Source organism: Camellia sinensis, chromosome 1, assembly GCF_055761805.1.
Source record: "Camellia sinensis isolate YWXY chromosome 1, ASM5576180v1, whole genome shotgun sequence".
In the NCBI taxonomy this organism is placed as follows: Eukaryota; Viridiplantae; Streptophyta; class Magnoliopsida; order Ericales; family Theaceae; genus Camellia; species Camellia sinensis.
In genome coordinates, this window is record NC_138961.1 from 74,546,982 (window position 1) to 74,560,357 (window position 13,376).

Below are 13,376 nucleotides of genomic sequence, written 5' to 3' on the forward strand. Positions count from 1 at the left end.
TATTGAATAAAACTAATAATATTATCAGTTTTTTTCAGTTTTAAAATTGAGAAAATTATCAGTTTTTCCTTCTTTTTTTTTCTTCTAATTTTGCATATCAATGTTCCATCATCATACTCCTTTATAGATACAAAATTTAATTCAATTTTTTCAAAAAATAAAAAATAAAAAAACGTTGTTTGATTTCAGTTTTCTGAAAACTAAGTTTTTTGTTTTTCGTATTTTTTTATTTTTAGTGAATATTTTTAAAATTATAAGCATTTTTTCGTATTTTTAGTGATTATAATTTATAACTTATTAATTTATAATTTATAATTGTGAATATAAGTTGATTTTTAACTTATAAATTAAGTTTTTTCTCCTCACTCAAAAAATAAGTTAATTTTTGACTTATAAAAAGTTATAGACTGTATTATTAAGCTGAACCAAACACATCAAAATAACTTAAATTAAGTTAAAAACTGAAATAAGTTGGAAATAAACCTTACTAAACAGAGCCGATGTTTGGTAAAGTGATTTTTTTAACCGTTAACTATTTAAAAGTTTTATTGATAAATATTATGGTAGTTTAGGTTATTTTTAAAAAATTTTAAACTAAAACATTCTATTTAGTTTATGTTTGGGAAGTGGGTTTTGTGATTTTTTTGTTTAAAATAGTCACAAAAAATAAAATAAGTTTTTTAACTCAATAAAATAAAACATCACATCTAACCTATGATAATTATATTTTTTCTCCCATAAAAAAATCAAAAAAGCCAAAAGCTCTTCCCAAATCAGGCTTTCTAGTCCCAGGCTAAAATAGTCAAAAAAGCTAAAAAGTCAAAAAATCAACCCACTTCCCAAACGAAGCCTTAACTGATTAAAAAAAAAAAAAACAAAGTATGAAATTAAACATTTTTGTCCTTTTACTTATTAGTTTGATTTAGCTATTGAATAAAACTAATAATATTATCAGTTTTTTTCAGTTTTAAAATTGAGAAAATTATCAGTTTTTCCTTCTTTTTTTTTTCTTCTAATTTTGCATATCAATGTTCCATCATCATACTCCTTTATAGATACAAAATTTAATTCAATTTTTTCAAAAAATAAAAAATAAAAAAACGTTGTTTGATTTCAGTTTTCTGAAAACTAAGTTTTTTGTTTTTCGTATTTTTTTATTTTTAGTGAATATTTTTAAAATTATAAGCATTTTTTTTTACTTTTTTAGATACATCTTACTTAAATGTATCTAAAAAGTAAAATATTTGTGAAAAAATATTTAAAAAATTAATAAATACACAAAAATATGAAAAATATATTGAATTTTCATATATTTTTTTATTTTTGGTATTTAGTCAATTTTTTAAAGATTTTTTTCACGAAAATTATATTTTTTAAGTATATTTATGTTAGGTGTGTCTAAAAATTACTTAAAATATTAAAAAAAATTCAGTAAAAACAAAACAAAAAATTGGAAAATAAAAAAGTAGAATTTTCTGAAAAGTGTTTTCAAAAAACTAGAAACAAAGATAGTAATTATTTATTTTTATTTGTTTTGCTTATAATTTTTTTTTAGTTTTTTTAATTTGAAAATTGATATTTTAAAGTTTTGAAAATCAAAATAAATGTCAAATTATCATATTCATTTATAAATAATCATAAATGATGAATAATCATTGTTTGAAGGGTATTTCCAATTATTAAAAACTAAATGAGACTTGAAAGTCTAAAAAACTCAGGGGTTATTTGGGATGAACTCTATAAGTGCATTTTTGACTTTTGGATAAAAAAGTAGAGAAAAAATATAGTTATTTAAGATAATTTTTTAAATTTTTATGAAAACATATATATTAAAATATTGTATAAAATAACAAAATTACTTTTTTATCCAGCTGTTAAGCTTTGTGTGCAAGCTCTGTGTAAGCCTTTTTACTTCTTTTTTTTTTTGGGGGAAGGGGGCAGAGGAACGGACAGACAGAAGGGCAAATTTGTCTTTTTCCCTCTGACTAGTGAATCTTTTTTTTCCGCCCAAACTTTTGTGAATAGTGTTAATTTTTTTTTTTTAGTAATTTTTTGAATTTTTGTCTTTTGTAGCGGATTCCAAACAAGTACTTAGGTAGGACTTAATGAAATATAAGTTTATAAATTAGGACTTGAATGTAAATGACTCCCTTTTTTTTTTTATTAAGGAAATTATATTTTAGTGGGGTAATTTTAAGGGCAAATTATACAAATAATCCATATAGTTTACACGATGTGTCAATTTGACCTTTATTGTTTCAATTTGCTCAATTTTGCCCCTTAATTTAACGTATTGTGTCATTTTAATCCAATAAATAACGGTTGTCAAGTTTGGTGGACGAAAAGTACACAATGTGTCAATTTATTCCCTATAGTTTAGTCCAATAAATTGACACATAATGTAAATTACATAGACTAAATTGACACATAGTTTAACTTTTCGTCCACCAAACTTAACAATCGTTATTTATTAGACTAAATGACATAATTTGTTAAATAAAAGACAAAATCGAGCAAATTAAAATAATAAGGACCCAATTGACACATTGTATAAACTGTAAAAATCATTTACATAATTTACCCTAATTTTAATGGAATAGATTTTTTTTTAATTTTTTTTTTACATAAATCACAAAATTACTTGCACTTTATATGTTTTTGTAATTTTTTTTTCTATCCCATTGTACTGTAATTCTTTCTTTTTTATACGGTTGAAATTTTTTTAAGTGATTATCAGGCCTCGTTTGGCAAGAGGCTATTTTAGCCAATTAGCCAAAAAGTTACTAAATTAGCCAAAAAGCTAACAACCCATACAAAAAAGTCAAAGATTCTCTTTTCTCTCTACTTTTTGCACATCTTTTCGTAATTAGCCAAAAAGTCATCCCAAACATACAAGTTTTTTTTACCTACCTTTTTAGTCAAATAGCCAAAAAGTTACTAAATTAGCCTGTTCCCAAACGAGGCCTCAATATCCTCAATTTAAAATTATTGTACCCTCAACTTTTATAAAATTGTATAAACTATTCAAAAAAGAGTAAAAGTAGATATTTTAAAAAACAACAATGTTAGGTGGCCTGAAAAAATGTGGCTCGAATGGCTCGAAACACTCCAAACGATATCATTTTTGATGTAAAACGACGTCGTTTTGACATATTTGAGTCATTCGAGCTGCAGAAATTCGGGTCATCAAACATTTTCCTTTAAAAAATTTAATAAAATTTATATCAAATATTTCATATGAGTGAGACTCACATAAAATTTACATATAGCCATGGGAGACCTTTGTAAGAAATTTTGACAAATGTTTTAGGGTTCGTTTGGGAAGGTTTAATTTGGCTATTTTAGCCACAAAAGACAAAATAAGTTATTTTAGTCATAAAAAATAAAATATCACATCCAACCCATAATCATTATACTATTCTCTCACAAAAAAAATCAAAAAATTAAAAAGTCCTTTCCATACCAAACTTTTTAACTCAAACAAAAATAACTAAAAAAATTAAAAAATAAAAAATTCAAGCCACGTTTCAAACCAACTCTTAAAGTTTTTAACGTTTTTCTTGAGTAGAGCACACTAAGAAAACTTAAAAAATAAATAAACAAATAAAAAAAAATAATAAAAAAATCACTGTATGTCATCACTACTAGAGTGGATCCACGTGGCATGATCACAGAGGTCTGTTACTATCCAACCACCGATGGGGGTGCGTCAGTAGCACCGTCACCGACGACAATCCAGCTTTGAACGAAAGCGACTTTGACCTTACAGGTAGCTCCGAACCTGCGTGGAGGGCCCCACAAGGAGACGTGGCCATGTCAGACGTGACTCAATCATACGTGTCCATTACGCGCATTTTGTGCCATAAATGTCAATTTTAACACGTGTACTGCGTCTGCTTCTTGGATCTCCTACGCGGGACCTAGTCAGTTTGGACCGTTTTTATTATTAAAATATTAAGGTTGCCAAAAATTAATAATTAAATAATAGGTAACTGAAATCTTGGGCGCTTTACTTACGCGCTTCGTTGTCACTGGGATACACTTTCTTTATAAAGGGCGTGGAAAGCTGTACTTTTATTTATTTATTTATTTTATAGCCGGGTTATATACATAATAAAATAATATATTATTATTAAAAATATAATAATCATATTTAATTTTTTTTATATTTATCTCATGTAAATAAAATTTTATATATAAATTTAAGATTTTTTTTTTCAAATATCCCTTTACTATCATATATAGTATAGATAGATTAAAATTATTGTATTGACAATTAATAATTAAAATTATACTTTGTTATAAAAAAAAGGACATAATTCTAATATTTCACTATTTTAGAATAAAAATATATGAATTAAAAAAAAATATCATATTAGTTTTTGAAAGAGAAATAATTAAAGAAATTTTAAAAACTTAATGAGTAAGAAAAAATTATTATAACATGCAAAACCGCTAAAATCACGGTTGAACCAGCAAATCATTTAAACTAAAAATGATTTAGGTTAATCAGTTAAGTCAAAAGACCAACTAACTTACACAAAAATTAATTTAATTAAAATTTTTAAATTTTATTTTATTAAAATTTAAACTCTCACTAAATATGAAAAGTAATCTATTAATTTAAATTTAAAATCGACACAATATAAATTTAAAATTATAATAATTTATCTCATAATTTATACTTTTTAAATACAAATTTCAAATTATCATAATTATCTCATAATTTTTGTATTAAGGAGCAGTAAGAGTGACTTTGAGATCATCGATATATCTATATGTTTTATAAAAGAATTCTTTTAAAGAAAGATATTATGAGAGTTTCAAAATCTCATACAAAAATATTTTTAAAATCAAAACCTCTGTGTGAGATTATAAAATAAAATTTAAATGGAAGCTAGCCAATTGGGATTTTCTTAATTGTTTAAAATTAAGAAAATAAAAAAAATAGTATGAGATATTGATCATAAAGCTTTTGACTAAAAATCTCATTTTGTTTATATAAATAGGAGCATAAGATTCATTTTATGTAAATGAAACAATTCACTTTTTTCTTCTTTTCTCGATATGGAATTAAAAAATAAAAGTTAAACAAAAGTTAGCTAATGGGGATTTTTCTAATTGTTTAAAAGTTAACAATTATATTTGTTTAAAAGTTAAACCCCTTGGATTCCTATTGTACCAAAAAAAAAAAGAGAGAATGTTTTGTTCATACTTATCACTGAAATTGACTATATTTATTACATAATATGATTATATTTATGAATTTTTTTTATAAAATATATAACCATTTCTCAATATAATTTTAACTTCTGTCTAACAAATTAAAACGAAGCTTTCAAAAAGAGTGTGGGCCCACATTGAACATACCTATATAGGCATATAAATAAGAATAATATAAAATTTAAATTATTATTGTTCTTATAGCCTAAAAACATTAGACTTTGGGATTAATAGCCCCAAAAATTTCCAAAATTTTCTTGTCTCCAATTTTTAATTGTTATTGACTTTTAAAATTTTTTTTTCTTCCATGAAGGAAACCAGCGGACCAAACAGTTGGAGGGTTTGTTGTAGACGCGCGAGGACTGGACTGGGGGTTGAGAAACCATTTTTTGAAAATTTATGAGATGACTGTTTCAGGATTCAACACCCGTGTTTTACCGTCTTGAGCACGTCTCGTTCTAACCGCAACTCCTATATATATACTGCCTCATTTTCTTTCTCTTCTCTTCCTCTTCTTCTTCTTCTTCTTCTTCTCTCTCTCTCTCTCTCATTTTCTGCAATTTATAAGTTTTTTGCTTCGGTTCTCCGCACGTAAAATCTTCATATCTCTGTTTCTTGTTCATTGAGTTTTGGCTTTTACAAGGCTTTTGTTGGGGGGTATTGTTGCGCTTTTATTGATGTTTGTGTTTCTGTTATTGAAAAGGTTTTGGATCCGATAAACATACATTTTGAAGATTTTGCTGGCGTTTGGTTGTTTTGAAAAAGGTTTCGCATTTGAGCTCAATAACAGGTACGCACCGTCATTGATATCTTCTTATTAGGAGGAGCTTTTTGCAAAACAATGTTATTGAAATTCATGTTGAAATGTCGTATTCTCTTTATTGGTTCTGGGTTCAATCGCATTTTGAATGACTTTAATGGTTTTGGTTCTCTGGATTTGATTTTGCAACTAATCGTATATCCTGATTTTATTATTTTTTAATGAAATTTGGGGCTTAATACACATTCATAATTGAAATTGAAGCTTTTTATGGGATGGATTGGGATATCCCAACTGTTGATGGTGCTCTTAGCCGAAAGATTTGTATTATGCTGTGTTTGGATCATGGATTTGGACAGGTATTTAGAAAGGAAAATGGAAAGGCCAAGTGAAATGTGAATGAAATATAATTATATTTCAGATTTATTCACCCATCTTTTTCCTTTCCTAAATTTCTATCCAAATCCGTGATCCAAACACAGCCCTAGAGAGTTTTTTTTGTCCCCTTCCCAATTAGTGAACTTCATTTGGGATATTAGATTTCTGGTCTCAGTTCTTACCCTTTTTCCCCAACAGCAAGGCAGATACTGTTGACTTGATTCTGATTTGTCTGCCATTAGAGCTGTGTTTTAAGGAGGTGATGGTGATATGATATGTCATTGTTTTCATCTTTAATTTATCTTGGTCTTATTTTTAAGTGTTTATGATTTGTCATCTACCATTTTTTTGGGTATAATTTTACGAGTAAGGGTCAGTTGTCTATAAAAGTCCTTATCACTCTCAGTGTTATAATCAGAGACATAAATGAAGAGGGAAAGTTAAAAGATGTAATAATCTAGATATTTGTGATAATGGAAAAGGTGTTTCCTTCATCTAGGTATGTCGCTCATAATCTTTTGGTTTTAATCTCGATGCATCTGCACCAATTATTCAAGTGATTATAAATTCTTTTTTAATTTTATTTTTCTTGTTTTTTTGTTTTAATTTTATACTATTTTGGGGGAAGATTTATGATCATTTTTGTGATTGATATGGTTGTGTGATTGCAATAGAAGTATGGCAACATATATGAAATTTACAGCTTTCTATTATTATTGTTACCTTTTTTGTAAATAACATTGTGTTGGCCCATATTTTGTGGTTGCATATGCTGATGTTTGTTCTCCACTGCATGGGCTATGAAAACTTTTAATTAAATACGACTTCCAGTCGCAGAAAATTTCACTACCAAATTTCAGTTGTGCGGGCCGCTTCTTAATGACAACCACTGTTCCTCCCCGTATCCCCTGACCCACCCAACCACACACACACGCGTACACGCACACGTAAAAAGTTTGTATGATAGGAAGCCAAAGTGATCCTCTGTTACTGCAAGTATTCTTTAACCTATCTAGCCTATAATCTACAAGTCTCTGTTAATTTTTTTTCATTAAATCACAATTATGTTGGGCAATCAATTTGGGTATTTCTTTCTGAAAGACACACTAAGTACAATGAATAAGTAGTAGATTTTGAAACCCATGATGCATGTCATAGTGATGTTTGTATATGGCTCATCATAGACCTTATTAGATGAAAATGCAAATGCATAATACAACTATAAGTTATTTGGGTCCTTGATTGAATTTGTTTCTCTCTGCATGCTTGGCTATTGGTTACTATTCATGATTAGCTTCCCATAAGAACTTCGGCAAAATCGTATTTTTGTAGCTCAAGCACATATGTTCTCTATATTCTTTACCCTTGGATTCAAATTTTGGAAATTGTGAGGAGTAACTGGGGAAAAATCTCTTTGTCGACTTCCAGTCAAATATAAGACCACTAGATGAAGCTGTAGATGGTATTTTGATTCAATATTCAGGATTAACTGTTTTTATAATTATTGCTAATAGATGGAAAACCCTCCCTTTTCCATAAATTTAATTGATGCAAAGAGAACTACACGACAAAATGTAAGGAATGTGAGTGATCATGAAATGTGGAAACATTATTGTTTTTTTTTGTTTTGTTTGTTTGTGTGTTTTTGTTTTTGTTTTTGTTTTGTTTTTTATTTTTAAATTTCTCCATATCAGGGAAAAAAAATTTAAATAATTTGGGCCTGTGTAGTCATTAGGAATGGTCCTAATATTACCCACTAGTTGTGACAGTAGGGAAGGTTGATGTTTCCAAGTTTTTGTAGTTGTTTTATTGTGTTAATCTGTACATATTTTTGGTTCCTTCCACTGTCTTGGGTTATTTATCATCTGCTTGGGGTTCTGTTAAATGATTTGCATGTGATAATACCAGTTTATGCTGTAGTTTTTTCTTAGACTGTGGCTCTGTTTGATAGCTATCCTGCTCTTTGAATCTTCATTGACTCTTCGCGTTACACATTCCTATATCATTAGTTTTCAGGAGTTTTCCACTTGATGAACCGCTGTCCACCCAATACTGACAAGAAAGCTTTGAAGCGGTGGTTTTTCATTGACAAGAGGGTCAGACAAATTTTTTTTCTGAAATCAACTTCTTTGCATTTGCTTGGACCAAGTGTCAACCATCATATATTTGAGGTGATATCTTTCTCAACAAGCACGAAATTGATGGACATCAAATCAAATCACAACGCTCCTGTTCTCACTGATACCGCACCAATGAACAAGTCAAGATTAGGCATTCATTCTAGTCTTTACTCACCTCCGGGTGTAGTTTTTTCTCCTGGACGCATCTTAACAATCCCAAGGAGGAAACCTGTTAAACTTGATGATGTGTGGTCCAGCTCTTGGCTGGATGCGATGAAATCTTCATCTCCTACCCACAGGAAGAAAGCTAAAAATTCTGGCAATGAGATGGCATCAACTGATACTGATGTTGCTTATCACAATTGGATGGTAAATTTTTCTCCCTTTATTTGGTTAAAATTCAGGTGTTTGTTTAGATGGAATATTAGATTATTTATTTGAGCTTCTTTAATTTTCCTGCAGCTTAAGTATCCCTCAGCACTTGCGTCTTTTGAGCAAATAATAAATAATGCAAAGGGCAAGAGAATAGCATTGTTTCTGGATTATGATGGGACGCTTTCCCCTATTGTAGACAACCCAGACTGTGCCGTCATGTCTAATGCTGTGAGAATCTACTCTTTTAACTTTGTTTAAATTGTCGAAAAGCATATATATATACATATATAATTGGGGTAATTATATTTTACCTCCTTGTGGTTTAGCTCGGAAACACATTTACCCCCATATGGTTTAGAAATATGCACTTAAAACTTCCATCTGGTTTGGAGTAAGGTGCAAAAAAGTCTTGCATTACCTTCAATTTTTTTCAATTTTCTTCTATATGCCATTGCAACCTAAGAACTGCACTTTTATTTTCCTTTCACTTTCTTTTTCTCTCTCATTTTCTCCTTTCTTCTTCCCTTACCTCATGTCCAGCACCTATTCTATAGCTAATAAAATCAGCCCCCAAAAAAGTGTCGATGTCTGACACACCCATCCACCCACTGCCTCCATGTCGCAGAACCATATATGTATAGACATTCTATAAGGATGTAATGCGTTTTCAGGCTAAATCACAGGGGTAACTTTGTAATTAACCATATATATTTTAGTAAAAGCTCCCTTCTGTTCCTCCGTCAAATCATTATCGTTGCTTTGTAACTTGCTCAGATGCGTGCTGCTGTGAAGAATGTGGCACAATATATCCCAACAGCAATCGTCAGTGGAAGAAGCCGTGACAAGGTACGGTCCTTTGTTTTAATACTATTGTCTTGGTATCATTATGACCACTATCTTCAGATATACTTCTTGATTATCTTGATTTGGATTGAGACTCACTTCCTACTGCATTCAGGTGTATGAGTTTGTAGGACTGAAAGAACTCTACTATGCCGGTAGTCATGGGATGGACATTATGGGCCCTGTCCGGCAAGGGTCTAATGATCATCCAAACTGTATTAGGTCCACTGACAAGCAGGTAATTAACCTAGACACTATCTTTCTTGCCCACATACATCCACCTCCAATTCCCTCTGCATTTTGGAGCAATTAGATTAGAACTTTTTCATGAATTGCTTCTTTGATGTAGTTTCATAATTTTGTTTCTTGTGAATGTAGGGTAAGGAAGTGAACTTGTTCCAACCTGCTAGTGAATTCTTACCTATGATCGATAAGGTGGGCCAATATGTTTTTTTTAGTACTAGTCTATGATACTTTGTGCTGGCTTTGTAAGTTTTAATTTCTTTTTATAATAGAAAAACATGCTGATTTGTTCATGCTTGATCAGATTTATAGGTCCCTTGTTGAGTCTACTAAGTCAATTGAAGGAGCAAAAGTGGAGAACAATAAGTTTTGTGTCTCTGTACATTACCGTAATGTGGATGAGAAGGTAGGGGTTGTTCTAAGCACCATAAGCTGAATTAGCTATTTCAGTAGCACTTTTGTTTCACCAGCTGTAGATCTTTTATTTATGTGGTTTCTTGAATTTTTTCAGCATTGGAAAACAATTGCACAATATGTCCAGGAAACACTAAAGGACTATCCTCGTCTACGATTGACACATGGGCGGAAGGTTCGCGGATCAATCCAATTTAAAAGTTTATTGCTTGTTTCATTTTGTTTCCCCAATCCCTTGTCTCATTTTGTTTCCCCAATCCCGCTAATTTTTACCCTTTTTTCTGTGTTTCAGGTTTTAGAGGTCCGGCCTGTGCTTGATTGGGATAAGGGTAAAGCTGTCGAGTTCTTACTTGAATCCCTGGGTGAGTAAATTTCTGGCCTTTGCTATTAAACAGTTTGTCTTTGTTGGTTGTGAAAATTAATTTTGTTTTCTTGTAACAATTGAATGACGAATTAAATTGATGTAGGCTTAAGTAATTCTGATGATGTGCTCCCAATTTATGTTGGAGATGACCGGACTGATGAAGATGCTTTTAAGGTAATACTTGATTAACCGTAAATAATATAATCAGTTTGGTTGTCTGAAAATATAATTTTTCATTTTCTTTTAGAGCATGTAACAAACCAAGATAATCGACCATTTAACAGGTTTTGAGAGACGGAAATTGTGGTTTTGGCATCTTGGTGTCTTCTGTGCCTAAAGAAAGCAAAGCATTTTACTCTCTCAGGGACCCATCAGAGGTACAAGTTATTTTCTGTTACTAATGGCCACCGCGTTCGGACTTAAAAACACAGGATTGATAATCTTTTGAAAGGAACTAATCAACTCCCAAATCTGAGGAAACTATCTTCTTTAATTTAAAGAATAATTTCCTAATAAAAAAAAAAAAAAAAACACACATGTATGTTTCTTTCATAAAAAGAAAAATATTTCAATTATTATAGGATGTTGACATGGTACTAATATTGGTTCATATTTCATGAAGCAGCATAGTAACTCCATTGTAGTCAATATAATTAATCGATTTGGTTTTTTTGTTTTTGTGGCAAAATTGATGTCGTTTCATGCGTGCAAACATAACTGAATCACAGTAAATCACAATGAATAGTAACAAGTCGCAATTGAATAATATGATTCACCCAATTTAAGATTCAACAGCATGAATCGAATCGTTTTGGTTACTGCCTTTTTTGGCAATGTTTTTTTCTCATTTGCGAATTGAGACCCAAAAGTGGGCCTTTATGCTTGTCTGTTCTTTTTTCCTTGGTTCTGATTCGAGTCTATGGAGAATTTATTTTATTGTTTTGATATTTATGCAGGTCATGGTGTTCCTCAAATCACTGGTAGTATCAAAGAAATCAAGTTCACTATAAATATGATATACAGAGAAGAGCATACTCTAATTTAACAAACACCAACATTTTTTAAAAAGATACATATACATATATATATATTTATATTCTGAGATTTACAAAATCACAGTGGTTTCACAATGAAGAGCTTCATTTTTTTATTTCTTTTAATTCTCTGTAAATTCTTTTTCCTAATATTTCCTAATATCTCTCAGTATTGGCTCCAAAGTATATTAGTCATTTATTTTTCTTTTTCTTGTCCCTAGTTTTGGCTGCTGAATCTCCATATGGGTTATACGTGGAAATGTATTCTTCATTTGTTAATTTTTTTATTATGTAAATGCAAATTTCTATATATATTTATACAGAATTTTATACAGTTCCTTTGTTGTGTGTTGTGGCCCTTTGTTTATGCTATGTGAAGTTCCTCCTAGCTAAGCTCCATGGCAGCATTGGATTTATAGTGTAATATTTTAGAAACGTGTAATTTTTTACAAGTTAAAAAATAATAATGGAAAAAAATGATGCTTAGACTGACTGAATTGTAAAAAATGATAAATGTAGCACTTAAACACGTATTTTGGTTTTGACTATTCGCTCCTGACGAATTTTAATAAAAAGATTATGAAGTTGAAAACAATCATCTTTTATTACTTAAATTATTTTTACCTTATAGGTAGTAAACAAAAATTGTACAAATCATTTTAATATATATTTTTTAATTAAAAAACTATAAACAAATCTAATAAATTGTACAAAATAGGACTGTGTATGCTCGACCTCTTTTGAAATACAAGAAACATTACAGTATATATCTATCTTCGAGCTGTGATACTAAGGTCTCGCTTAGCAACATGAATTTGGTTGAAAAAGCTACAAAATTTTTAAAAAATAGAAAAATTATTAAAAAATAAAAATAAAACAAATCATACAAAATAGTCATTTATTTATTTATTTATTATTATTATTATTATTATTATTATTTTATACAATCTTAAAGAGAGATTTTCATGTTCTATTGGTAAAATGGATAGTGGGCTATATAATTCTACAATCTATTATTCATGGATCTGATTAAAGATATTCACATCAATAGTGAATTAATTATTGCTGATTTGTATTCAATCACAAGTCCAAAATCTAGAAAGAAAAAGAAAAGAAAATCAAAGAAAAGAATGATTGAAACAATGCCATTTCTTAGTATTATCCTATTAGCCAAAATGGTTTGCTCCTCCATGATTGTCTCAAAAGTATCTTCAATATTCATCAAATGCGACATAATCATTTGCTCCTCCAATATTGTCTTCGTACACACAAATTTCAGGTTATGTAATAAACAATAGATAAAAGATGTACAAAATTCAATTTTAATAAATGGAGACAATTCTTCATTCAATCTCCTCTTGGAGTCCGGATCAAAGGATTTTTTACGTTTGGTTTTAAACTTGATGGACATCACCCACATGATTTAGGAAAGTCCAATCCATAACTGTCTTGGGTGGCTCAAATGGTCATTTAGTTACAGCCTAGTAAGAGAAGCTCAACGGCAGGCCCACTGAAGAGCTCGCACTGGTCGAGGCTCTATGGCATTTAGACACTTGTTAGACAGGAAGTTAGTCACATGGCAGACAAAGATCTTACAGAGTTATTAAGCCCAAGCATCAAGC

The 13,376-nt window shown here is 29.9% G+C and overlaps 1 protein-coding gene across 2 annotated transcripts; it reads left to right on the forward strand.

The window, feature by feature from the left end:
* Window positions 1–5,685: 5,685 nt before the first annotated feature.
* Window positions 5,686–12,088, forward strand: LOC114317739 (putative trehalose-phosphate phosphatase F). Of its 2 annotated transcripts, XM_028264494.2 has the most exons (13): window positions 5,686–5,814; window positions 5,927–6,013; window positions 8,371–8,850; window positions 8,944–9,084; window positions 9,631–9,702; window positions 9,815–9,937; window positions 10,078–10,134; window positions 10,247–10,348; window positions 10,454–10,531; window positions 10,649–10,718; window positions 10,824–10,894; window positions 11,005–11,097; window positions 11,677–12,088. In XM_028264494.2, exons 3-13 carry the CDS (start codon window positions 8,392–8,394, stop codon window positions 11,728–11,730), a joined length of 1,320 nt encoding a protein of 439 aa, XP_028120295.2. In that variant the 5' UTR covers window positions 5,686–5,814; window positions 5,927–6,013; window positions 8,371–8,391; the 3' UTR covers window positions 11,731–12,088. The 2 variants fall into 2 exon arrangements, with proteins under 2 accessions (XP_028120295.2, XP_028120294.2); XM_028264493.2 differs by having other exon boundaries at window positions 5,688–6,013.
* Window positions 12,089–13,376: the final 1,288 nt, after the last annotated feature.

Excerpts from the sequence above, each read along its gene's own strand:
- LOC114317739 (XM_028264494.2), top strand. The coding sequence starts at position 8,392 with ATGAACCGCTGTCCACCCAATACTGACAAGAAAGCTTTGAAGCGGTGG. Across the intron at positions 10,135-10,246 it reads TCTTACCTATGATCGATAAG|ATTTATAGGTCCCTTGTTGA; the intron begins GTGGGCCAATAT and ends ATGCTTGATCAG. Across the intron at positions 10,349-10,453 it reads ACCGTAATGTGGATGAGAAG|CATTGGAAAACAATTGCACA; the intron begins GTAGGGGTTGTT and ends GAATTTTTTCAG.